This window comes from Drosophila teissieri, chromosome X (genome assembly GCF_016746235.2).
Source record: "Drosophila teissieri strain GT53w chromosome X, Prin_Dtei_1.1, whole genome shotgun sequence".
Lineage (NCBI taxonomy): Eukaryota > Metazoa > Arthropoda > Insecta > Diptera > Drosophilidae > Drosophila > Drosophila teissieri.
The window spans coordinates 17,997,356-18,022,032 of NC_053034.1; the positions used below are offsets into that span (position 1 = coordinate 17,997,356).

General features: G+C 47.1%; 9 protein-coding genes across 11 annotated transcripts; 5 read left to right on the top strand and 4 right to left on the bottom strand.

Moving 5' to 3' along the window:
- Positions 1 to 1,635: 1,635 nt before the first annotated feature.
- On the bottom strand, positions 1,636 to 2,647 carry LOC122623519. Its single transcript, XM_043802723.1, has one exon. It carries the CDS (start codon positions 2,484 to 2,486, stop codon positions 1,767 to 1,769), a length of 720 nt encoding a protein of 239 aa, XP_043658658.1. The 5' UTR covers positions 2,487 to 2,647; the 3' UTR covers positions 1,636 to 1,766.
- Positions 2,648 to 3,543: 896 nt separating this feature from the next.
- LOC122623520 lies at positions 3,544 to 5,442 on the bottom strand. Of its 2 annotated transcripts, none has more exons than XM_043802725.1 (3): positions 5,286 to 5,442; positions 4,271 to 4,384; positions 3,544 to 4,208 (listed from the first exon to the last, which is right to left on the bottom strand). In XM_043802725.1, the coding sequence occupies exons 1-3, from the start codon at positions 5,341 to 5,343 to the stop codon at positions 3,736 to 3,738; spliced, it is 645 nt and encodes a 214-aa protein (XP_043658660.1). In that variant the 5' UTR covers positions 5,344 to 5,442; the 3' UTR covers positions 3,544 to 3,735. The 2 variants fall into 2 exon arrangements, with proteins under 2 accessions (XP_043658660.1, XP_043658659.1); XM_043802724.1 differs by having other exon boundaries at positions 4,271 to 4,435; positions 5,286 to 5,431.
- A 417-nt stretch (positions 5,443 to 5,859) lies between these two features.
- Positions 5,860 to 7,676, top strand: LOC122623516 (splicing factor ESS-2 homolog). Its single transcript, XM_043802720.1, has 2 exons — positions 5,860 to 6,315; positions 6,448 to 7,676. Exons 1-2 carry the CDS (start codon positions 5,952 to 5,954, stop codon positions 7,596 to 7,598), a joined length of 1,515 nt encoding a protein of 504 aa, XP_043658655.1. The 5' UTR covers positions 5,860 to 5,951; the 3' UTR covers positions 7,599 to 7,676.
- Positions 7,677 to 7,877: 201 nt separating this feature from the next.
- LOC122623518 (sepiapterin reductase) lies at positions 7,878 to 8,865 on the bottom strand. The gene has a single exon (XM_043802722.1). It carries the CDS (start codon positions 8,739 to 8,741, stop codon positions 7,953 to 7,955), a length of 789 nt encoding a protein of 262 aa, XP_043658657.1. The 5' UTR covers positions 8,742 to 8,865; the 3' UTR covers positions 7,878 to 7,952.
- A 1,788-nt stretch (positions 8,866 to 10,653) lies between these two features.
- Positions 10,654 to 11,872, bottom strand: LOC122623517 (sepiapterin reductase). The gene has a single exon (XM_043802721.1). The coding sequence runs from the start codon at positions 11,644 to 11,646 to the stop codon at positions 10,825 to 10,827; it is 822 nt and encodes a 273-aa protein (XP_043658656.1). The 5' UTR covers positions 11,647 to 11,872; the 3' UTR covers positions 10,654 to 10,824.
- Positions 11,873 to 13,891: 2,019 nt separating this feature from the next.
- LOC122623937 lies at positions 13,892 to 16,186 on the top strand. The gene is made up of 4 exons (XM_043803335.1): positions 13,892 to 14,050; positions 14,412 to 14,600; positions 15,359 to 15,450; positions 15,506 to 16,186. Exons 1-4 carry the CDS (start codon positions 13,994 to 13,996, stop codon positions 16,062 to 16,064), a joined length of 897 nt encoding a protein of 298 aa, XP_043659270.1. The 5' UTR covers positions 13,892 to 13,993; the 3' UTR covers positions 16,065 to 16,186.
- Positions 16,187 to 16,931: 745 nt separating this feature from the next.
- Positions 16,932 to 19,289, top strand: LOC122623929. 2 transcript variants are annotated; one of them, XM_043803313.1, is made up of 3 exons: positions 16,941 to 17,317; positions 17,535 to 17,595; positions 18,906 to 19,289. In XM_043803313.1, the coding sequence occupies exons 1-3, from the start codon at positions 16,990 to 16,992 to the stop codon at positions 18,934 to 18,936; spliced, it is 420 nt and encodes a 139-aa protein (XP_043659248.1). In that variant the 5' UTR covers positions 16,941 to 16,989; the 3' UTR covers positions 18,937 to 19,289. The 2 variants fall into 2 exon arrangements, with proteins under 2 accessions (XP_043659247.1, XP_043659248.1); XM_043803312.1 differs by lacking the exon at positions 18,906 to 19,289 and having other exon boundaries at positions 16,932 to 17,317; positions 17,535 to 18,879.
- A 1,009-nt stretch (positions 19,290 to 20,298) lies between these two features.
- LOC122623964 (developmental and secondary metabolism regulator VEL1) lies at positions 20,299 to 21,584 on the top strand. The gene is made up of 2 exons (XM_043803371.1): positions 20,299 to 20,439; positions 20,511 to 21,584. The coding sequence occupies exons 1-2, from the start codon at positions 20,368 to 20,370 to the stop codon at positions 21,441 to 21,443; spliced, it is 1,005 nt and encodes a 334-aa protein (XP_043659306.1). The 5' UTR covers positions 20,299 to 20,367; the 3' UTR covers positions 21,444 to 21,584.
- Positions 21,585 to 22,576: 992 nt separating this feature from the next.
- LOC122624118 (chorion protein S36) lies at positions 22,577 to 23,779 on the top strand. Its single transcript, XM_043803560.1, has 2 exons — positions 22,577 to 22,735; positions 22,822 to 23,779. Exons 1-2 carry the CDS (start codon positions 22,688 to 22,690, stop codon positions 23,647 to 23,649), a joined length of 876 nt encoding a protein of 291 aa, XP_043659495.1. The 5' UTR covers positions 22,577 to 22,687; the 3' UTR covers positions 23,650 to 23,779.
- Positions 23,780 to 24,677: the final 898 nt, after the last annotated feature.

Genomic DNA, 24,677 nt, shown 5'->3' on the forward strand with positions numbered 1-24,677 from the left:
ATAGTTACTTTGTACTTACTACATAGTTTTATATTTCAGTAACTTATTTTGATTATAATATTCTGTATAATATGTAAATGAAATAGACTGTATCTAGAACTATCCTTTAATGGGCATGGTTTACTGTACTCGCCTCGCTTTTCACCAATTTCTGCCGCACTGTTTACAAGATCCTCTCTGCTTCTCTCTTTCTTGGCGGGGCGTGGCCTCTGACCAGGGAGAGGAGCAGCCGGAGGAGGAGGAGGAGGAGCAGGAGGAGGAGGAGCAGGTGATCCCCACTTTCGCAGTTTGTTTACTTCTGCCTGGGGGCGCCGAGCAGTGGGCGTGGCCCGCGGAGTGGGTGGCTGACCTGAGTCATGGGCCTCATTTGGAAAGCGCTTTTAATTGGACTGCCAATGGTGGCCACATGGTGGTGCTGGGTGCTCGTGGATGCCGTGGTGCTCTGCTCAATGCTGCAGTGCAGCCGATGGTAGTAGTGGTGTTGGTGGTGGTGCTGCTGGCCATAAATACAAATTGCGCCATAACCTCGACACTAAATAAACCGTAAAAAGGAAAACGGAATATTGAGACGGCGGAAAGGTTCACGGAGAAAATGATTCACACACTTAAAAGTGCATGAAAAATGTAATGTTTTTGAAAGGTTAATTAGTTAGGTTAACTAGGGTTATTAATATATTTATTAATAACAATTTTAGGTGTATTAAACTTGGGAACTAAGAGTTTATAAAAAACATGTAAATTACTATTTTACTTATGATGCTGGTGTAACACTGATGATTTCCACACAAAAGTGATTATATATTCGATGATATTTAAACATACATATGTATATAATGAGGATGATATATTCTTTGCGCTCAGTGTAGTGGGAGCCACCGCGAGAGGGAGTGAGATGGGCAGACGTGCCGCAGCTCCACGAAAATGGCGTCTGTTGGCCATTAGCTTGTGGGCCGGAGTGGAGAGCCCGGGGAGTCCGGGAAACGGGGAAAAACTGGGGAAAACTGGGAAACTGGACCGATCAAAGTGAAAGAGCCCGATTAGCCGGGCGCGTCTGCTTTTCATCAGCCACGGCCATTCAATTAGCGGTACACCAATACCCGCTATACCCTGTATATAGTGAGTGGTAGCTGGTACCTGGTACCTGGTACATATGCGGGGTATATGGGGTCTCCAAGTGAGGCGATTTGTTTACCCCTTCTGCGATGCGATGCGATACGAGTATAATTGTAAATCTACGCATCCAGTTGCGGCCAGGATTTACGGAACTGCTCGTTAGTGGCTAATGGCTAATGGCTTTCCTTGATTCTCGTTTGCCGCACTGTTTACAATTATTTTGAGTTAAGTGGCTGCGTTCTCCAGCTCAGCAGTTGTTTCGTTTATTTTTTGGCACTTTTCAGAGCCATTTTGATCGCAGCCCATCGCACAATGCAGTGCATAAATAATTCATAAATCTGAGAAATTGTTATGGCATTGGCCATGCCATTAGTCGTTAATTATTTGTGGCGAGTGTAAACAATTTGGGCTATGAAACGCTCGCTGTTTCGGCGGAATTGCTTCGAATGATTCACAAATGGGTGGTATTAACTAAATTAAATAAATTATATAGAAATCCCATACCTGAAATTGACTAAAGAATTCGAGCTATCGAGGGTTTATTGTTATTTTTGCTAGTAACGCAAATTTAGATTTCAAATCAAAGGTGGAAAGTCGCTGGCTTTCGAGGGAATTTCGAGGGAATTGACAATCAAGAGAAAATATACAACAGTCTACTTCTTTTTGCGGTTCTTCTTGCCCTTCTTCTTGTGAGCGGACGCCTTGGGTGCCGCACAGTTCTCCACATCCTTGGCCAGATCCAGTGGCTTCAGTGGCTCCAGTGGCTCCAGTGGCTCCAGTGGCTCCAGTGGCTCCAATGGCGCCATCTGCTGCAGCTCTCGTTGGCCTTTGGGGAGTAAGTCATCGGATTTCTTGAAGCTCGGCCGAATGGCAAAGAAGTCGAGTCCATCGGAGGAAGCGCAGTTGATGTCCTGGTCCTCCAGCTCCTCCTCCAGCTCGTCCTCCGCGTTCAGCTGCCGCGGACTGGAGCCGTCCGCTGGTCCATTGACTATGCCACCGTGGGGTGTGGCATCCGCATCCGCATCCGCATCCGGGACACTGCCCAATGTCTGCATGAGGCCACCAGTTCTGAGCATCTGGCCATAGCCCTCGATCTTGCCGCACTCGCTCTCCCTCTCGCTCATCTGCTTGGGCGTGAGGACGACCGGCTCCCAGCTGAGATCCAGGGTGGACATCTTGTTGGCGCCCACATCCTCCAGCACACTCTGGTTGGCCAGCACGCGACCCTTGTACGACAGCCGGCTGAAGCCCATGGGCACGGACATGGCGCGTCCAATCCGCGTCTTCAGATTGCCCACCGTGCCGAAGCGGTCCACCTCGTAGACGGTCTTCCGGCCGTCGCGCGTCTGCACCAGGACCTGCACCTTGCGCATCCTGATCCGTGATCCCTGACTATATGGATATGTGTATGCAGTGGTGGTAGTGGTGGAGGGTTACTCGGGTTAGGTTCGCTTCAATACACAAGCTCTGTGTTTCCAGGTCGAGTCCGAGTTGGTCGGGGAGAAGTTTGCCTCTGGAACGCCTTGAATGTAAACTCATGGCATTCTCATTCCTTAGTCACATTTCATCGGGAAAAGTCAGAGAATCTGGCTTATAAATGAAGTAACATATATCAGTTGAAGAAGTCAACTAGTTTATGGTTCAAAGTTGCAGCAAAACTAAGAGATACGAACTAAAAGATACGAACTAAAAGATACAAATCCTGGGAACCAGAAAGCAACTCTGTAATAAGTTGGCATAAGTTTTGGTACTAGAAGAAATATAATATAAATAGTGCATTAAACATAATGAGTATATAACATAAGTTACAAGCAAATACTTAAACAACTATTATTGTATGTAGCTCATAGTTAGAAACCCGGAAGATGTATCTATACTTCCAAGTAGCTCTAAATATTCTGGACCTGCGCAGCCAGGCACAAACTGGAGCTATTTCCGCACCACTGGCAGTTCGATCGAATGGAAATGGAAATGAAAATGGCCCCCGGAAAAGCGAGCCGTGAAAAGCAATTGACAAACATTCGGAGGCGTCGACACATTTATGCACCCCTCATTTGCGCAGAGAGCTTCCGGTTTTCCTACTGGTACTTCTGCTTCTCCTTCTGCTTCTGGCTTGGGTTTGGGCTCGTTTCTGCCGCGGATTGGGAATGGGAATCGGAATAGGGATAGGGATCGGGATCGGGACATAGTGTCAACTGCAGTGCGGGCCATCAAGTGCCGCCCGTTGACACCTCGTAAAAAGTGAAATGCAAACGAAATGTTTGATCGCTGATGTTTGTTTACCCTCCACGCGCAGTTTTCAAGTCTTATATTTATTTTGGCTTCAAAAATATTGTGAAGCACTATGAAAAAAGAAGGAAGAAAGGAACTTTTGCAAGTTCTTAGTTTCAGTATCCCCGCAGCCCAAAAAAACATTTCTGATTTGCCTCATTCAGTTTATCTAGCTTTATTTTTGTGCAAAGCAAACAGATAACAAACGCAGAGTTCTTTTAAAAAAAGTTAAGGATACAACCCATTATAATGCAGCTAAAAAAAAAGGGATGGAGAGGGTGGATGCGGGGGTGTATTCCAAAAGAACTGGGTAGGTGGCAGGATTGACTGGCGGCGTCCGTGGACCGCAGCTTAGAGGCGCCAGGCGGCGAGGAGGCCGCCGATGAGCAGCGACATGGACATGACCAACTGGGCGCCGGAGTCGCGGGCCAGCGGAATGTGCGTGTCGTTGGCCAGCAGGAAGTTGCAGCCGCGTCCGTCGCACGTGTAGCAGTTGCCATCCTTGACGCACTGCTTCTGGGCGTTGGCCGAGGTGAGGCAGCCGCGCTGGAAGGACCCGTCCACGGTGCGGTTGCTGTTGCGGATGTAGCACTTGTCGCCGAACTTGTACAGCGGGCAGATCTCGGCGGACACGTACGTTTCGGTGGCGCAGCGCGAGGAGGTCGAGTTGCCGGAGCACTGCAGGCACTGCAGGCGGGTCACCGGGAAGGTGTTCCGGTTGCAGCCCTCGCTGTAGGTGCACAGCTGGCAGATCAGCTCGTTGTTGCACGCGTTCCGGGTGGCGTTGTCCAGGTCGACGGCGCAGCCGCGAATGGTGTACCCATCTGTGCAGGTACAAGGTATTGGAATACATGCCACTATTTCAGAGCTATCCCTTGGAACTCACCTTGGACGCGGGAGTAGCAGTTGGAGGAGCCGTCGGAGCAGTTGCGATTGAGCAGGCTCAGGGGATTGGTGGCGCAGCGTTCGTTGTCCTTCGAGTGGCACTGGATGCAGCCATCTGCGAATTGAGCGAGTGGAACGGAGCGTTTCGATTGAGTCTCGGCCATGCCTGATTAGATTAGATCAAGTTGTTGTGTATCCTTTGTGTAGCTTCGGTGCAAAGTCCTCTTCCACACACTGCATTTCATTCAGTTCATTCATTTCAGCCCCATTTACCACCTGCTCGGCCCCGCACTCATGGCGCGCACTGTACTGGGCTGGCAGCTATTATCTCAGCCACACAATCGATTCTTATCACACAGGCCCCAAAGTGAGTCAACAAACACACATGCAATACATATAATTCGATAAGCAAAGTCAATTTACAATGCTGACAGCATAGGGTAAGGTGCCGAAAGTTTGCACACAAATTACGTTGGAATTATTGCAAGTACTGTTGAAACTGGGATTGTGATGATTCACAAATATTTACTTGCAAGTTGCAAGTACGCAATGAACAACTACAATCTTTTTTCAAAGATAATGTTTCGCCGCTTATGCGAACGGGAGTAAAAACCTTTTGTCTGCATCTATATCCGTATCTATATTGCATTTCATCAGAATGGAAAATTAAACAACCGCTGACACATGTGCATACACTATATACAGCATATATACATCATTTTCATGCGTTTGCCGGCTAAAACACACTCGGAAAAAAAAGAATATAACAAAAAAAATAGGTTAACCCAGTTACAAAGCTCGGAACCTTTAAAGTTTCGTTTGCAACTCGCCTATTGATATCTTATCTGGAATTTATTTCGGTGTCCATGAGACCATCGCTTATCACACCTTCTTATATAACGCACTCCATAAATCGTTCACTTGAAACAGCAAAAAACAACAAAATAACGATCCTGACGGCAATCAGGAGAGGGGAGAAGTGCAACTGATTTTTGGGGGGTAGGAACCACATTTACCACAACTGATGTAGGCCAAAAACGAGGCGGCAGCAATGAGCAACAGGTAAAACTTCATGGCGGACTCGGATATATATTCGATATCGCAATTCAATAACTAACTACACGACGATCGACGGTGCGACGGGCTGGAAGGGTGAACCAAGACTGATGGGTGTATCGAAAGCTAGTTGGAGGATTTGAAGTTGCCGAGCTTACGGCTATATAGCTAGCAGAGATAAGGCACCGCGACAGCGGTAATCGCTGATATGGTGAGTCGTACAAATACTTATGGCCGTGATTCACAGCGCTATTTGTTACACATAAAATTGTCTCCAAAAAAAGGCGTATTATAGTTGAGCAAAGTCAGCGGATGAGATGTTTTTAAAAATATTTCTTCTTATATATCCAAATATAGTCCAAAGTCGAAGGAAATATCAGTTTCATGACATCATCATCTAAGCGCATATAAATTCCAATTCAAATGCTAGCGCGCATTTGAATGCGATCCACACTTATCGATAACTCATCGATAAGTGCTCCTTGCCAGAGTTAAGTAATAACGAAGTTTTTATTATTCTCAGTGGAAATCGAAACGGTCACACCCAACTGGCAGAAAAAAAAATCGCACTTTTCATATTAAAACAAAACAAAGTTGTTTACGAAGAAAACCAGATATTTACGGCGATGAGCGCCACACCACGAACACCTGCCACACCGGGCACACCTGGCACTCCCGGCAGCCTGGCCATGGAAGTGGCCCGCGTCCAGAATTCGGCCCTCGCCGAGTTCAAGAAGCCCACGGCGATGGTGCGCCACAAGAACAAGCCGAAGATCCTCACCGAGGAAAAGTACATCGAGGAGATGTCCAAGATCATCCAGCGCGACTTCTTTCCGGATCTGGAGCGGCTGCGTGCCCAGAACGACTACCTGGACGCGGAGTCACGGCGCGACTTTGTCCAAATGGCCGAGATTCGGGAGCGCTACAGTCTGGGCAGGATTCCCGGGACGGGAAGAAGCACCAGCCGACGGAACAACCAGCGGAATAATGGTGGGTATTGTACTGCATTGGATACACACCAGTGCAGCCACTTAAACACTCATCTGGTTGAGTCTGATGAAATACTACATTGGCAGTAGATACTTAGATAATTCAATAACTAATTGAAATCTTTCATTTCAGCCATGTCCCCGGCCACATTTGAGACACCAGTGAGTCAGGCGAATGGCAGCAATACCCCATTGCCCAATTCCCGGGCCACAGACACACCATTTTCCACCGATGGCAGCGAGAAGAGCGACGCCGAGGGCAGGGACAACACCTCCAAGCTATCGCTGGACGCCTTCCTGCAGAAGTACACCAGCGAGGATAACCAGAGCTTTCAGGAGATCATCGAAACGGCGGAGGCCAAGCTGCGTCAGAAATACGCTGTGCTCTATAACCATGAGAAGCTCTCCGCAGAGCAACTGCAGCGTGCTCTCATGCTGCCTAGCATAGAAAAGCAATTCGAGGAGCCAGATCCGCTGAGGAAGATAGAAACCTGGAACTACACCAACATGAACTCCATTATGTACGTGCCCGATGGCGTGGAGTACACCGAGGAGGAGCGCGTCCAGTTGGCCGAGCGAAAGCAGAGCATCCAACACAATGCCACCAGGCTGCCCGATGAGGCAAAGCACCGCGAGATGGACACCAAAAAGCAGGATGAAGTGTCACAAAACGGTGCCACTGGAGAAGCCACAGCCACTCCGAGAATACGCGGTTTCGATTTGTTGCGCTCACCATCACCACGACCCGGCGAGGCTTTCTCGCCCATCATGACGTGGGGCGAGATCGATGGCACTCCCTTTCGCCTGGACGGAGGCGACACGCCATTGCGGCCAACGCAAGGACCCTCGTTCCGGATCAATGAGAACTCACGGCGTGAAAACATCGCCATTGCTTTGGCGGAAAAGGTCAGCGAAAAGATGCGAAATCAGAAACAAATGGCCCTGGACACGGCGCGTCGCAACATTGGATCTCCACTGATACGCACCAACATGGAACGACTGGCCAGCATGTCGCCGGCAGCCCAGCTCCTGGCCACGGGTAAGCTGGGTATCCGAGGAACGCCCAGATTAGCGCACACACCATCACCGCTGGGCGCCAGAAAGCGCAAGGTCACGCCCGGTGTGGTGAGGAGCACCACCAATACGCCACTGGGAGCACCCAAACAACAGCCGGCCAAGATGAGCACTCCGTCTAAGAACGCCACCATCGATACGGGATCCACACTCACGGACGATCTGCTCAAGATACCCACTAAGCGACGCACTGCAGCCGATTTCTTTTAGCACATACATACCCATGCCGCATTGTTCATGTTTAATTTCATTAGAATACATCATAATCCTACGTCTGTTACTACGAAATGTAGATTTCTTATCCGTGTCAAAGAAGAAGTCATCTGTTATAGATGGCTTCAAAAGAGTTGTTCAAGAGAATATCATGAATGGGAAATCATATACTTTAGTATTAGCACACCTTATCAGCTGAAAGTTCATTCAGATGTGTTTCGAATTGTAGCAAAACCCCGTGCGCAACATTTGTTTAAATAGTTTTCAAATAGGAGGTTTGATTATTTTATCATTTTAATGTTTTAATACATAAGCCCCATTACCACAGATAATAACATACTGATTAACAAGCTAGAACTTCTCATCCCTGTAGTCCACATGATCGCCGGACTTGAACTTGAGCGCCTCCAGGACCTTGATGAACCGCTCCGTCGTCTGGGCGGGTGTCAGCATGGTCTTGGACTCCCTTTGCTCCCGGAACATGGCGACCACGGCGGGATCGTGGGCCTCTCGCTGCACCTGAACGGTCATCTGGGTGTCAATGACGCCGGGCGCGTAGTTGAGCACCAGGGTGTCGTCGGCGGACTCCTCGGTGGCCAGCACCCGGAAGTACATCTCACGGGCTGCTTTCACTGTGCAGTAGTGAGCCATCGAGGATATGGGAGCAATGGCAGCCAAGGTGCTGAGATTGACCACCAACTTTGGGATTGCCTGGAAGACGCGCATGAACTCGCAGTTCAGCGAAATGGCGGAGAAGACATTTGAGTGGTAATAGCTCTGCAGGAAGTCCGTATCCCCGATCTCCTTGGCCCTCTTGGACGTGTCACCCACTGTGCCGGCATTGTGGATGACAATGGCTCGCTCGAAACTGCTGCTCCCGCCACCGGAAGCCTCCAGAATCTTGCTGAAGTCCTCCGCTGTGGCCGTTTCCAGCTCCAGCGAGTAGGTGTGCACGGGCAGACTTGGCACTGTGGCCACAATCTCCGCCTTGGTCTCCGCCAAGAGGGCCTGGTTGCGTCCCAGAAGCGTCACCACGGATCCCTCGGCTTTAAAGCGCTTGGCCAGCTGCTGGGCGAACTCTCGGCCAATTCCACGGGAAGCCCCGGTCACCAGGAGGTATGTGCGTTGTTTCAGGTCCATGATTGTGGCGAAAACTAAATTACCGCTCTAAATTACTTTCTAATTCCCACTCACTGTGGCGGCAACAGTTGGCTGCCTTTCTTCTCTAACTCGCTTTGGGCTTTGGCTTTTACCTGATTCGGCAGCTTTTTCACAGCTGACTAAAGCTTGGAGTTTTCATGGCCAGGAGCGTAGGCGAAAACCACTTTCCAAAAGGGGGTGCTCGAAACTATATGGTGTTTAATCCTTAAACCTAAAATTTCGTATTACATTTTTAGCCATTATTTGGAAACTTGCCTTTGTTCATTTATAAGTATCAATATTTGCACTGATTTTCTAAAAATATGTATCCTAGATATTAAAAAAAAACACATACTTATGTCACACCTTTGAATTCCAACACATAACATATAGTATTTGCCATATGTACTTATTTAAAAGCCTTTAGCTTGGCTTACCATATTCTTGGCCTTACAAATAGTTAATAGAATATGTTTTTAAATTTTAAGAATAAATATTTGGGGGGCATGTAGAGCGTAACCCCCCGGAACAGCCACCCATGTCTGCCGCTCTCCGCCTTTTTTGCTCTTGACTCGCAGATTCTCTCACGCTTTAAGCTCCAATCGATGCGAAAGGTTATCGCCGGCTCTTGCTTAACGATTTAATTTAATTAATTGCCTATGTTTTATTAATCGCCTCGTTAGAGTGAACAGAATATACTATACCATGCTAAATGTATCAAGACCCATTGAAGTAACCCAGCTGCTATGTCAATGGTCAATGTCAAGGTCAGCATCTTGAGGTAACTCTTTCGATTAATCTTCTCTCAAAAGCTCTGCAACTTTGTAACAAAGTGCAAGCCTCGCAATTGCCATTAAATTTAATTTTACTATTAAAACCTACTAATTGCACAAGAGATTGCAACATTGTAGAGAAGCTCCATTTCCAATTCCTGATTGCCATTTATATTATTGTTCAATTCTGATTAGGAAAGCTTAGCAACATTTAGATGGATGGCTGTGAATTTTATATTTCTATATTGTCTATAAGGAATACCCAAAAGTATGCCTTGAATATGAAACAATAAGGTAAACTGCGAACAAAATGGGAAACAATAAATATTTCATTCGATTTAATCAATATGAAGAGAACTCAATTATTATACCCGTTACTCGTAGAGTAAAAGGGTATACTACATTCGTTGAAAAGTATGTTACAGGCAGAAGGAAGCGTTTCCGACCATATAAAGTATATATATTCTTGATCAGGATCAATAGCCGAGTCGATCTGGCCATGTCCGTCTGTCCGTCCGTATGAACGTCGAGATCTCAGGAGCTACGAGAGCTAGAAAGTTGAGATTAAGCATACATTAAAGAAAATATAAAAATAAAGAAGGGAAACCCTAAGGAACCAATTACTACAAATACAGAAATGAGAAAACCCGGATCAGGAATCATTTTATTGGGAATTTTGGAAGTTTTCGACCCGGCAACACCCATACTTTTGTACATTTCTGAACACGTGTGGGTTTTCTTATCACTGAGTCTACTTGATCTGTCTCATGTTGTTTTGAAACATACTAATGTATATTCTATACGCTGTATAATTGTTTAATCTGGTGTCCATCGCTGATTCATAAACTCACAGCTGCACATACAAATTTAGCTAATGTGACTAAATGTTAATTGAGCATATTCTGTAGTAAACCTTTTCTGAACTTCCGTTTTGAATAAATGAATATTTGAATATATAAAGTGTTAGGCGTGTGTTTGAATCGGAAATCCCTAACTATCCTTATTAAATTCTATTCAAAGTAGAGACCCCATAACATTTACTTTTTAAATCTACTATATACATAATATAAGTACAAGAAAACCCTACAGAAATCTAGATTTTTCCCACCCACTTTAGCAAAGTAAAAAATATATTTTTGTTCGTTTTCCTGTGCGTGTGCTTGATATTCGTGCACTTGCAGGTCTGAAATCGGGGTCATTAACCAGATTTTATTCATTTCCCAGGCAATCAAGTCATGTACAGCATCCCAATCGTCAACCGAGTCTAGAGCCGAGTCCATCAGGGACGCAGCCCACCACCGCGGTGCTACTCATAAAACGAAGGTGTCGTAGTAGTCGACGTCGTGGCCGGAGACGAAGGAGATCTCCTCCAGAATGTTGATCAGCTTGAGGGTGGCCTGGTGCGGCTGGATCCTGGGCAGCTGGAGCAGCTGCTTGGAGGCGACCAGCTCGGCGGGAGTGATCCGATTGCCGTTCACATCGCACTGGTCCACGTGGGTGGCCATTACACCGGGCGAGAAGCTGAGCACATGGACGCCGAAACGAGACTCCTCGGCGGCCATGGCGCGGAAGTACATATCCCTGGCCCGCTTGCAGGAGCAGAGCAGTCCCGCATGGACCAGTGGACGGACCATCAGGGTGGAGGTCACGTTCACCGCCAGCTTCTCCACCTGCTCCAAGTGCTTCGATTGCAGCCACGTTTGATTGAGCGCCACCGGAGCGTAGAGCTGCCTCTGGACATAGGCCTGCCACTCGTCGTCGCTCTGGGGTTCCAAGAGCACATGCGTGGCCGCCTTTCCCTCGTTGTGCAGGATAATGGATCGCTCGAAGCGTTGGGTGTCCTTGCCAGCCATAAAGTGCTCCTTCAGTGTCTGTTCCATTAGCTGCACTCCATTCGCGTGACTCGCATCCAACTTGCCAGTCTTCACGCAAACGTTCTGTGTCTTCAGTTCGCTGTGAAGGTGATTCTCCAGCTCCCGAAGCTGCTCCTGATCCTCGTCCAAGATCAAAGCAAGGGATCCAGTGGCCAGGCGCCGGCAGAACTCCACGGCCAGGGATTGACCCAAAGGATTTGAGCTGCCGCTCAACACCAAAAAGGTGCGTCTATTTAAGTCCATTCTCTTTGCTGCCATTATTTCGATGCGAAGGATTTCGGGTACTTGAGGATTTCGGGAACTGAAGAATCTTCCACTTGCGATCACTTGTAGCTGTACGACTGTACTGTTGCCTTCTTTGCGCCGGGCTGTGCCAACTGGACTCTGTTTTTCGACTGATAAGCTGTATTCCGATTCCGATTGGTCAGGAATATGTATATATGTATATATATTAATGCTCGACTGAGCAAGTCAGGTTCCGATGCCGTATATAGAAGCGCTCTGGACTGGCGGGGATGTCAGCTTGGGGCTTTTATACAACCCAATCGGCTGATAAGCCGGCGTTCTGCCGTCTGCTCTTGTTGCCGTGCCATTAACCATTTGTAATGTTTGGGATTTCGGCACCGTAATCCAGACCCATTTCGCCTCGGTTAACCCCTGGCATCATCTTGTGGAGTGGAGCGCCACTATAACGCATCGGGTATATTAACAATATTACACTTTTTTGTTGCATATGCTTCAACATGGAATCAACTTGGCGTGGGATTTTATTTATATTTTCTATGCATCAGATATCTTTTCCCTTGCAAAGATTGTAGATTTGTCTATGTTATATTTTTCAGAATACTTCCAAGCCCCTCTTGACTTGGCCACTGTTGCCCATGAGCCCAAAAGCTGATCGGATCGATTGGCATCTTGGGGTTCACACAGTTCCTTTGATATGGCGCTTGGTCAAGGCTGTGTGTTTAGTGCAAGAGATTAACCACAGATTTGTGTAAACAAATCAGTTGGCAACCATCGATAGTGTGGCACAGATGGGGGCAGTATTATATGGACACTGGAATAGTGTTTACTTCATTTACTTAATATCAGTAAATCTTATAGTGCCAAAGCAAAGTGCCTTCTTCTGCGCAAAACAAATGAAATACATTTCCATCGACAGATGTTGCTAGTACAAGTGCTTTCCTATTTGTATATATTTTCCGAATCACACAACAGGTTATCGCATTCAGTCGTTGAACTTCCGTAGACGAATAAAATGCAAATGGTTGTGCATTACATAATATTTGAATGTGAACTTAATGGGTAGCCTATTGATTAGTGTAAACACGTGTGCATTTGATGAAGTGTCGTTACTAAACATCAGTTAAACATCAGTCGCATGCCCAAAGATAACGTATACAAAGTGTTTATTTTAATGTGTCTTTCGGGTTTTTATTTACGTGGGGGAATGTGTTTTTTCCCGAATTTTTCTATATACATTATCGATCGGAAGGGCAGTGCTTTAAGATCTTCTATCGGTAGACGGCAGTGTTTCCAGAATTTGTTGTTTCGACTAGAAATTTGCGCCAATAACAAGCTCGAATTAGGTTAATGGCCCTATTAGATTTCGCTGGAGTCTGCTCCCGATTCCCGGGTCGTTTTCAGATGACGCTGACCCATTTAGAAATCGGGAACGGAACGCAGTTCTAATCGCAGTTCCACTTATTCAGTTCACATTCCCAATTCGAATTTAATGGTAGAAATGACAGGGTAAAAGAGCAAGTTCTTGCAAAATAAGGTTGCTTTTTTATAAATGTATATTGTTAACTTACAATCTTTGAGGATGCACTACTCCAATGACTTTTAATTCAGGAAAGCTTAAGTTCTACTCAAATGGAAAGCTTAAGTTCCCATTCTTCATACTATATAATTAGATATGTTATAATATTTCAACTGCACTACAAGAAACATCTAAAATAAGCATACATATGTACTTATGAATGCCAAAATCTTGATACTTCTGTATAGATAAAGACCAGTTTATAGTTGAGCAGTCTTGAATGGCTGGTACATCTTGGCTCTGCTTAGTGCCTACTTCATTGTTAGCCACTCACATGGTATCGGCCAAAGTTCTTGGAATTCACCAGTGGGTAGTGGGTACTGGGTACTAGGTAGTGGGTAGTGGGTATAGCATCACATCTGTCTGTTTATGTTGATTTAGGGGCATTATCGAAAGCAAGCGGGGCTTTCAAGCCGAAGCACGTAGCATCGCAGCTTTAGTGGACCGGCGGGGACCCAATGGAGAGCATATGTACTTCGAACAGGCAATGACTGAATCTGAACCTGAACCTGACCCTGTCATCGGCAGATGAATGCCGTGCAGCGGGAAAGTGACCCCGTGAAGATTTCATTTAGCTGGAAGAAAGAGTGAAGATCGCATTCACCTCGGCCAAAAGCGAGAGCAACTCGCAGCTGCGGAAAACTAATGCATGCGCACAGCTTTCGGCGATCTTCGGTTGGCGGTATTATCACGGTTATATAAGCCGTGTGGACCGCTCCCACAGTCAGTGCCAACTTTTGACGAGCCAAGAACACAGTGATCCGATAAGAACCTTTTTGCAACATGCTGGCCTGCAAGCTTCTACTCGCCCTGGTCATGGGAATGCACTGCATTCAGCTGGTAAGAAGTGCAAATGAGCTATATCTCCACGTTCGATTGCTGGCACTGCAGAAGAAAGTGAATTTTAAAAGAGAAAGATTGACACAGGATAAGCTTCCTAACGCGCTGATCAACACTGCTTAGTATAGTGATTGTTTTCTAAGCAGCTTTCCAACACTGCTTGGTAGAGTGCTTGCAAAGGATAAAAGAAGTTTCAGTGAATGTAGAATTCTAATAACAGATGAAAGTATCCTCCTGATTAATGTACACAGCTTGTGCTTAAAGTTGAAGATCAGTTTATCCATGTAATAGACATATATGTATTTAAGGACGCAACCGATACAAAACCAAGGATTATAAACAACCACCATTATTCCTACAGCTTATGGCGGCCTGCGTGTGCTCCGAGAAGGGAACGGACTACTGCCAGAGCTGCCAGGGATCGACGGTGATCCGGCCGAAGCCCCGCTACTACGAGCCCAGCGAGGTGAACCTGCCGCCGATCGGCGACAACTGCTGGTGCAGCAAGCAGCTGATCGAGCCGGCCCAGCTGCCCAAGACCTGCGGCAAAGTACGTGAGCTCTTCCAGTACATGAGCGCCTTCAACAACCTCTTGGGCCGTCGGATGCTCGAGGGCGCCATCGAAGCCAAGACGCTGGCGGCACAGCGTCTGGCCGAGCGGCTGCAGCGTCTGGAGCGGATCGACTGCTACAAGAGGGGCGCCTCTGGGCAGCGCTATCAGCTCTAATCACCATCCATGACTAATCCACATGCCCATCCATGCCCATAACCAGTGCTGCCTGCCCAGACCAAACAGTTCCCAATGCACGAAAGAGTTTCAAACTATCATGCACAATTTCAGTTGTATATTTCGCATGTAATAAGTTACTATATTTCATTTAATACTCTTAGTGAGTTGATCCTAATCGAAGCACAGGCAAAGTTTATACCACTTATACCATTAAGTTACCTATTTCATAAGCATTAGCAATAGTTGCGACCCCTGCAATCAGCGACCAGTGGCAGTGGCAGTGGCATTCATCCAACGTCATCCATCCAGCTGCAGTAACGATTTCCGCATCGGGGCATCATTATCACCGCCCCAACTTTGCGTCACCATGATCAGAGCAGAGCATCGTCATCCGAATCATCCAAATATACATATAGCATATGCATAACGCCCCATATATCGCCGCGTACGTGCTCCTAAAAACCAAGAGCTATGCGGAGCGATAGAACCCATTTAGATACACCACCCACCGATATCCGAAACTGAACCGAAACTGAACCGAAACTGAACCGAACTCTCGATTTGATCAATCCACACAGACCACGCCGTGCAAGCCCACCTGTTCGTGCCAGCAGATCAGCTCCGACAGCAGCTACGCCTCCTCATCCAGCTCGGGATCCGTCTACGGCAAGTGAGTATCATCTAATCTAATGTAGAACCTAATCACCACCACCGATCTTCTGCAGAATCGACTATGCGGCGGAGAAGACGGCGGACAACAGTCCGGCAGCGGATCCCATCAGCGTGAGCCTGGCCGCCCAGGCCGGAAAGGCCATCAATGTGCCGGAGGCCAAGTTGGCCTACGGATTTGCCCAGAAGCCCGTCGACGGCGAGAAGAAGGTGGTGTTCTCCAACGTGCCCGAGGAGAATCTCTTCCAGCTGAAGAGCGACGTGATCACGCTGAAGAAGCGCACCTATGCGGCCAAGCAGGAGGACGAGGAGGAGTACGCCGAGGAGGAGCTGGAGCAGGAGCAGTCCGCCGACGATGAGGAGGCGCCGCAACTCACCTACAAGCAGCTGGGCTACATCACCGAGCAGTACAAGAACCCCAAGTTCCGCAAGATCAGCAGCTCCCGTTCCCGTTCCAGCTCCAGCTATGCGTACAAGGACTACAGCAAGGACTCCAGCGAGAGCAGCTACGGCAAAGTGGCCGGCAAGGTGTCCGTGGACTGTGGCTTCAAGCCCGGCCGGATCACCTCGTACCGGAAGGCCAAACGCGAGGAGTCCGAGGACGGTTACTACTGAATGCAACCCCCATCCAATTGCAATCCTTTCGCTTGTAAATATGTACAGATACGCCAAGGAGGGAATGGATGTTTGTCTAAGTTAGTCTTACAAAATATATGTGTATTATTATACAAAATGCATGGCAAGTGGTTTTTCCTAAACATATTTAAATACTTTTAACTATTCGATAATAGCAGAGCACTAAGGCACGTTTCAATTGTCTCATAAGTGGCTCATAATATTCCAACAAGAAAATGGGATGTGGCCAAAGATTGCAGAGTAGAAGTATTTTACTATGAAATATGATTATATAACTCTATAGACTATTAAGTGCAGTTTAAATGTAGTGCAGCATCATTAAGTCTTTAAGATGTTCCCACGACATATTATTTCACTTATTTGCTTAATGAATCTCACGATTACAGTTGAGCATATCGAATAAAGATTCAACACTTTTTGATAGTTCGCAATAAAGTGCGTCCCTCGTAGATTAACAACCTCTACACTTCCTCTATACTTTACAAGTAATTAATTATTTATAGATGAGCAAACATTTGTATAAGCAGGCATAATTGCAAATGGTTTACAGCATACGATTAAAACAAAAGTGAGTATCTTCAGTTCGCACTGGCGAAGTTCCACTGTGGACGATGCTGGGTATGGCGTTTGGATCTCAAGCCATCGAGACACTCGACACTGAAGAAAGCGGCGAACGTCGGGAACATGACTTTTGACGGAAAACATGACCCGCGAACTATTTGAAAAGGTCAGCGAAAACAAAAACAAACCGAGTGGCCGCGCCGGCGTCTCTGGGGGAAGAAGACCTTGCCCAAAGTCAAGAGCATTGGGGTCCGCGTGCTGGCCAAGATGATATAAAGAATGTGACGGTACATGCTGCGGCTAGTAGCCAGCAAGGCAGACAACCGAGAAGATCTAACCCGAGATGCAACACTCCCTAGCAATGATCCCGATTCTGGGCCTTCTCCTCGTCGCGCTCGTCCACACCGCTCCCGTCCAAGTTGTCTACACGGGCGAGAGCTGCGACTGCCCCACCCAGCTGGGTTACCAGCTGAATGTGCCCAACACCCCGAAGCCGAAGAAGTATGTGGGTGGCGAGTACGGCTATCGGGTGGAGAAGCCCGTCCAGACGAAGGCCAAGATCACCTATAGCTTTGACTTCACCGTGGAGCAGCCGAGGACACCGGCGCCGCCCAAGAACAATCCCGCCAAGCTGTACGCCAAGGTGGATCGGGTCACAGTCAACAAAGCGGGTAAGTTGAAAGAAGTCAGATCTCCCTTGGGCGAACAGTTCTCTATTGGGCGGACAGTTCTCTATTGGGCGGACAGTTCTCTATTGGGCGGACAGTTCTCTCATTTCTCTCTAACTCTCTACCCATTTCCATGTTTTCCCCTAACTTATCTATGATACATTTCGATATACAAAAATTTGAAATGCCGAAACTCACCCATAATTTATGTTCGCTACAGATTGCCAGGCCAAGAACAAGTCAACATGCGGCTGCTCCAGTTGCTCCGGCCAAAAACCCAGGTACGTAGCTTCACCGGTCAGGTCGCCGAACGCCATTCGTCGTCGCAGGGATCTGCGCCAGCCTGGTTCGCTGCTCCGCCGCCGACTCATGCGGCAACAACAGATCCAGGAGCGTCCGGCACGCTTTGTGAAGCTGTACCACAAGGATTTGACTCCGGCACAGGAGAAGCATCAGCTTAAGCTTTTCGGCCTGTTCCCCGTGGAATCGCCAGAGTCAGTGGCTGCTGCACCCAAAACCAAGCGAAAGACGAAGAAAACCCAGTCGAGCTGGATGGGATTGGGGCGGCGTTTAAAGAAGCGCGATATTAAGGGAGAGTTCGATCTGCTCGAGCAAGAGCGCTCCCAGATCGATTTGACGGCACCGGAAATAATCCAGTTCATGCCCGAGACCCTGAATCCCGACTTTAGGCCCGGCCAGTGCCACATGGGCTGTGGAGCGATGACGGCATCCGCACCGCCGCCAGAAGAGCCACTGCCCAAGGAGGACGTCCAGGTTCCTCAAACGACGCAGTCCGGGCACACGGAACAGCCAGAGCAGCTGAACTCGATACCCGCCAAGAGGGCCGCCTTCGGTTACTATCCCCTGCAGATACCCTCGCCACTGGGCCGCCAGGAGGACTACAAGTACGTGGACGACTCGCAGCTGAGGAGCCTGCTGTCCACCACTTCTGTGCCCGATCCGCTGGAATACAGCTCCACACCGCTGCAGTTTGCCGGTGATTTGGAATCGGTCACAAGGCGATCCTATGGCGCACCGCATGCCAGTCTCGGCGGTGGCTATCCGGTGGAGCATGTTTCCGACTCCCAGCTGGACAGCATTATCTCCGGCATCGTGTACAATCATCCGGCCTACGATCACTATGCCACAGAGGGCAGTCTGGTCGACCCGGAGCCCATACAAAAGCAACAGACCACCGATTTCCTCAAGAAACTCATCGATGGCCGGCTGGGCGGCTGGGGCTTCGATCAGGGATCTGAAAACGAGCACAGCCTGCGGCATGATTACTCCACACAACCGGCCAAGACCTATGGCTACAACAGCCACACCCAAAATGGCTACAGTATAGACACCTATAATGCGCCACCCATCACGGATTACCTGAGGGCCTGGTTCTAGTCCCCCACAGCCAATCGAACATAACATACATAGTTTTAGAACTTAGTTTACACAACGCAAAGCACAGAAAATCATTAACGAAAGAAAACTTCTTAAAAAAAGAGAAAAAAAAACAGAATATAATAAATTGAAAATACATTGTGGTGTGTCTTTTTTTATTCACCCAACGCCTTCGTCTTTCTTCTCTTTGCAGCTACGGCGAAGACGCGGGCTACGGCTACTGAAGAGAGTTAGAGGTCTTGCATATAACCAGCATATATTGAAACCGAAACCGAAACCAAAACCTTAACCAAAACCAAAACCCCAACCAAAACCAAAACTCCAACCCGAAACCAACGCAAGCCATCGATCTGCTGAGCTCGGCTTAAAATCCAGCCGAAAGTAGGCCAGTGGAGCACTCCGCTTTCGGGTCTCCATTCGCTTGTATAAATGTATCTATATACGAGTATATATGTAGCTATAGTTACCCCGATGATCTGTCTCCAACCTCCGATTTCTGTTTACGTTTTCCGCTTTTGTCGGCACTTCAAGAAGTTGCCCCAATTAACTGGTTAATAAAGTGTTTGCTTGATTCAAAGTGCTCGACTCGTTGATTTTTGGGTTCCATGGTGCACCTTTGGCTTGGGGAGAGCTACATACATACATGATACCCCTAAAAGTATACTAATTGCAGAGGTATTACGATGCGAAAAGGAACTTATTTATTTATGTTCCTAATATAACTAAAATATGTTGGTAACAATTCCTCAGTTTTCTACATTGCAAGCCATTGTGCATTACAGTCTTGAGTTTACTTATCATTTAATTATTTATTATATATATTTTTACCAAAAATATGAAGCAGTACGCTTGCATACCCGCATTTATCACGATCTGTCAATGGCCAAATACTTTTTGTTCTGCATAAACAAATGGTTCATCATTCAGCGACCAAATTCTTGCGATTGCATACTATTGAGAAGCCAAAAGATACTCGCAGCCAAAAGCCACAAAAAACCCGCCGAACTTCGTGACTTTATAACAGCGAAACATTTCTAGACGAGCACTCGAAATTCATGAGTACTGAATAATAATAAACACATTAACTGTGTGCAATTGACTTGTTTTATTGCATGAACTTTCTTAAAGACTAAAACTGGTAGTTTCTCTTTCTTGTTAATATATTTAAATTACATTTTATAATGCTTCAATTCAGCCTTCTTTCAAATGTGCAACTACAAGGCACTACTCACTTATCCTTTGATTCAAAAAGTATGAATAGTTAGGCGTATGAATTTAGCAGAGTGCACTTGGCTTGGCTTCGAATGCAATGTAACTCGAAGACCTTGTAGTTGGGCATGTCAACAATGTATTACAGCATCCACTTAATTACACACATGCAGCCATTAAAAGCACCTGAAGAATCGTTAAAAATGTTGCGAACCCATTGACTAGAGCCAAAGAATTCAACTGACCCTGGCTCAGTGGGTTTCTCAGTGGGTTTTTTTCTCTGACGCATCAAGATCGCCGGAGATTCGTGGATGAGACATCTAGTGAATATGGCATATCTGGTTATAGATCACGTCCCGGCACGCCATTTTATTTTTTACCCGAACCGAGCTACTTTTTCGGGGGTATTTAAGTGGATTCCATGGGAGCCGGGGCCCTCAGTCGAAATGGCAGCCGACGGCAGTTGGCCTATACTACTCTTGTTGGTCTCAGCACAGGCCATCATTATTCACGCACAGGTGCGTTTTCTTTTTGTTCATTCAGTAAATACCTTATCTATATAGTACGTATATGTTTCGCATTTGCTTAGAATCCGAGTGAGTCCACGCCCAGCCCCGAAGAGGAGTACAATGTGAGCACTACGCCGGGTGCGCCGCTGGAAGAGACCACCGATCGCTCGGCTGCTCGGGTTGAGCCCTACGAGAAGGGCGATCGGGAGCAGTACGATGTGATCGATGTGGCCAGCGCCACGGGCACGGTGAGGGGCAAGCCCAAGAGTGGCCAGACCACCAGGATCTACACCACCGGCGAGGTGGACGAGAGCTTCTGGCTGAAGCACCTGGGCGATGACTTCAAGCACGCCATCCATCTGCAGGTGGGCGGCACCAACGAAGAGTACAATCGCCTGATCAACCGCACACAGAACGGTGTCCACGAGGAGGTGCATCACGAGTACTTGCCGGGTGCCGAGCGACCTGGCAGTGCAGTTCATCCGCCATCTCCTCTACCAGCGCCACGCCAATCCCGTCCAGCTTATCGCCAGGGCTTCGACAACCGAGCCGTGGCCACGAAGCAGCAGTATCTCGTCCAGCAGCAGACCCAGCAGCCACATCCTGCCCAGCAGCGCTATAACTATGCCCACCAGCACGCACAACACTACGCACCACCACCACCACCACCTCAAACACAACCACAATACCCACAACACACACCACACAGAAACACTTACGCCAAGCCCCAGAATTATGGGCCCCAAAATTACGGGTCCCAGAATTATGAGCCCCAGAGTTATGAGCCCCAGAGTTATAAGCCACAGAGCTATATCATCAACTCTAGCGAGGATCAGCTGCATGCGGAGCAGTCGAACCCCTCGCCGGCCAAATCAGCTGGAGAGGATCGCGCCCAACACGAGGAGGAGTTGGACTCCTTTGGCGGCCAACTCAACTTCAAGTCCCCCTTCAACGACTACGGCAGTCGACCCACGCGAGATCTCACCTACCTTCTCTACAAGCGGGGTCTCTAGAAGTGAACTCCACGTCCACGTCATGCCAAACCAAAGACTTGCGGCCTCCACTCCATTGAGTTCTATAAATGGGGCACAGCCACTCACACCACCCATGCATACACACCACTCCACACACAACACACACCACTCACACACCACAGACACACAACACGAACCACACAAACACTGAGATTAAGGAAATTATTAAACAAAAAAGAATAAGACAAATAAAAAGATATATTTTAAAGATGGTTGTGTTTGGATTAATGTATCATTCGAGCTTATCAAGAAAACATTTTCAGTGACTCATGCATATTTTACTACTCTACGAGTTTGAATTCTATCAACATTTTACTGTCATTGCCTAGGTTTTTAGTCATAAAGTTTATAAGCGTTAAATATGTTGCTAATAAGCAATTGTATGTTAAATTGAGACGAAACTATCCACCTGAATTATTACGCTGATACAATATAAGAATATGGTGTACTTATGTTAATGTGTACTAATTAGTTTATAAAATAAAGATGCCGTTGGAGAGAAAAATCTAAAATGATCTTAATATATTAATAATATTTATGAGTGAAATAAGTGGAAACTCTTAAAACTTTAACTGCATCGAAGTGAATTCGGTCATAATTCTAGCTATATACCATGTTAATGCAGTTTACATGTCATATCTTTCTCGGAAATTTTTACAAGTTAATCTGTTCATATATCGCGATGGCAAGATATGCTCAGTTTACAGACAAAATCTTCAAATTTGGCTCAAGTCTGTTTTGATTATAAAACTTTGCAGAAGGCACTATACAAATCCCAATTTTAAAGACAGTATGGGCAAATATCAAGCAGAGTAACTTGAATGCAGGAATCAAATCAGGAGCCACTCCACAAAACGGCAACCATCTCTAAAAAAACACCCAAAAACGAGACTCGTAGCGTTGGCATGGTCGATCTCTGGGTGCGATCTCTGGAAGAGCTGTGATTCAAGCCAAGGGAACCGCCGCAAATAGAAGATTGCGACGGAATTGGGCGGAAAGCAGACTGGTGCACCACGGTTGGGGGTAAGTGCTTAGTGCTTAGGAGGTTGCTCGGTTGGTTGTCTGCAGATCTGGGCACGATGGCGAGACAAAGATGCGGCCCCAAATCGGAAATGGAGATGGATCACGTAGCCGGCCATGGCGGGCAGCGATTATAGGCGCTATAAAGAGCCGGAGTCATCGCCAGACAGCGAGCAGTAGACGATCCACACGTAAACGGCAACATGCAACTCGGTCTCTGGTTTGGCATTTTGGCCATCGCCGCCACGCCGGTTAGTAGCCAGGTCATTCATGGCATTCACATTGGGCATCCCTCTAATCTCACTCTCTGCAACCCACTCTCGCTTCCTCCCCACAGCTGGTGAGCGCTAACTATGGTCCCGCTGGCGGACACGGACACGGACACGGTCACGGACATGGACATGGACATGGACAGTACCTGTCCGGTCCCAATGCCGGACTCGAGGAGTACGTAAATGTGGCAACTGGTGGCAACCAGCCGGCGGCCAATCAGATCGCCTCGCAGGCCGAGATCCAGCCCTCGCCGGAGGAGGCCCGCCGTTTGGGTCGCGTCCAGGCGCAACTCCAGGCCCTCAACGCCGATCCCAACTACCAGAAGCTGAAGAACTCCGAGGACATTGCCGAGTCTCTGGCCGAGACCAATCTGGCCAGCAACATCCGCCAGGGCAAGATCAAGGTGGTGTCGCCGCAGTTCGTTGACCAGCATCTGTTCCGCTCCCTGCTGGTGCCGTCGGGCCACAACAACCACCAGGTGATCGCCACCCAGCCCCTGCCCCCAATCATTGTCCACCAGCCCGGCGCACCGCCAGCCCATGTGAACAGCGGCCCACCGACGGTGGTGCGTGGCAATCCCGTCATCTACAAGATCAAGCCCTCGGTCATCTACCAGCAGGAGGTGATCAACAAGGTGCCCACTCCGCTCAGCCTCAACCCCGTCTACGTGAAGGTCTACAAGCCCGGCAAGAAGATCGAGGCTCCACTGGCCCCCGTGGTTGCCCCCGTCTACAGCCAGCCCAGGGAGTACAGCCAGCCACAGGGCTATGGTAGTGCCGGAGATGCCTCCGCCGCCGCCGGTGCCGCCTCCTCCGCCTCCGAAGGCAATGCCTACGGCAACGAGGCTCCACTGTACAACAGTCCCGCGCCCTACGGCCAGCCCAACTACTAGGTGCTCATCCTGGCTAGCATGGAATGGCATGGCTCCTCAGCTGCGACAGCTGGTTTAATTTAAATTTTTGTTTTTTTTTTCTTTGCCGACTACTGAGCGCAAATAAATGAAAGAATACTTAAAACGTAAACGAAACGTATTGTCATCAGTTATTTTCAACCGGAAGGGGCCACAAAGTGCTAACAAAGCTGTTATTCAAGCAGAGTTTTAAAAATTTAAATCTTTTATTTTTAAATTTATAAACATGAGGCAACGAGAAATGCCTTAAAACATAAATAATAAAGGGAAATTGTTCGATGTATGAACACGAAAGTATGCACATGTATAAAGAAATCTATATATTGTATCTCTGCGATCTTTAAAATATTTTATAGATTGATCCGCAACATGGCACACATTTCATGAGAGATAATGCGAAAGATATTGTGTATCATTGCCATGAATGAAAATATTTCACACTCTTGTGATGGTATCTCTACTCTAGTTATCGTTGCAGTTTGCAGAATGGGATCAAAAGGTCATCTTTATCTTTATCTGGCAAGTGTTCATTCCGGACTTAAGAAAATAAAATAGCTCACAATTAATGGAGCAACTAATATTGTTCAGCATCTTTTCTTTCAAGCTAAAAATGTACAATGTAGCACATTTCATACATTTTAAGAAGCTTCTCTGGCTTTGAAAACAAAATCTTCATGCTTTTTAATTCAAAACTTTTAATTTATATCATAGTTTTATAGCGAATTATATTCACATCATTATATTTAAAGATAATTTTGGTGTTTATAGACTTTTAAAATCCCAGTAGGAATAGATATTGTAGCTGTTTATAGACTATTAAGTTCCTAGTGGGGATAGCTATTTTAGGTATCTATAAGCTTTTAAACTCCTTGTACGGATAGATATTTTAGGTATCTATAAGCTTTTAAACTCCTAGTAGGGATAGCTTAAGATTTATTCCATATTACCCAGAAGATTATCTTGAAATCTCTTTGCAACTAGAGATTTCTGTTAACTGACTATAAGGAATA

Bases quoted from the DNA above. Each gene is read 5' to 3' on its own strand.
- LOC122623519 (XM_043802723.1), bottom strand. From the start codon at position 2,486: ATGCGCAAGGTGCAGGTCCTGGTGCAGACGCGCGACGGCCGGAAGACC.
- LOC122623520 (XM_043802724.1), bottom strand. From the start codon at position 5,343: ATGAAGTTTTACCTGTTGCTCATTGCTGCCGCCTCGTTTTTGGCCTAC. The intron at 4,436-5,285 runs GTAAATGTGGTT...TAATCTAATCAG, and splicing joins TTTGGCCTACATCAGTTGTG to GCATGGCCGAGACTCAATCG. The intron at 4,209-4,270 runs GTGAGTTCCAAG...GTACCTGCACAG, and splicing joins CTGCTACTCCCGCGTCCAAG to ATGGGTACACCATTCGCGGC.
- LOC122623516 (XM_043802720.1), top strand. From the start codon at position 5,952: ATGAGCGCCACACCACGAACACCTGCCACACCGGGCACACCTGGCACT. The intron at 6,316-6,447 runs GTGGGTATTGTA...CTTTCATTTCAG, and splicing joins GAACAACCAGCGGAATAATG to CCATGTCCCCGGCCACATTT.
- LOC122623518 (XM_043802722.1), bottom strand. From the start codon at position 8,741: ATGGACCTGAAACAACGCACATACCTCCTGGTGACCGGGGCTTCCCGT.
- LOC122623517 (XM_043802721.1), bottom strand. From the start codon at position 11,646: ATGGCAGCAAAGAGAATGGACTTAAATAGACGCACCTTTTTGGTGTTG.
- LOC122623937 (XM_043803335.1), top strand. From the start codon at position 13,994: ATGCTGGCCTGCAAGCTTCTACTCGCCCTGGTCATGGGAATGCACTGC. The intron at 14,051-14,411 runs GTAAGAAGTGCA...TTATTCCTACAG, and splicing joins GAATGCACTGCATTCAGCTG to CTTATGGCGGCCTGCGTGTG. The intron at 15,451-15,505 runs GTGAGTATCATC...GATCTTCTGCAG, and splicing joins TCGGGATCCGTCTACGGCAA to AATCGACTATGCGGCGGAGA.
- LOC122623929 (XM_043803312.1), top strand. From the start codon at position 16,990: ATGCAACACTCCCTAGCAATGATCCCGATTCTGGGCCTTCTCCTCGTC. The intron at 17,318-17,534 runs GTAAGTTGAAAG...TGTTCGCTACAG, and splicing joins GGTCACAGTCAACAAAGCGG to ATTGCCAGGCCAAGAACAAG.
- LOC122623964 (XM_043803371.1), top strand. From the start codon at position 20,368: ATGGCAGCCGACGGCAGTTGGCCTATACTACTCTTGTTGGTCTCAGCA. The intron at 20,440-20,510 runs GTGCGTTTTCTT...GCATTTGCTTAG, and splicing joins CCATCATTATTCACGCACAG to AATCCGAGTGAGTCCACGCC.
- LOC122624118 (XM_043803560.1), top strand. From the start codon at position 22,688: ATGCAACTCGGTCTCTGGTTTGGCATTTTGGCCATCGCCGCCACGCCG. The intron at 22,736-22,821 runs GTTAGTAGCCAG...TCCTCCCCACAG, and splicing joins TGGCCATCGCCGCCACGCCG to CTGGTGAGCGCTAACTATGG.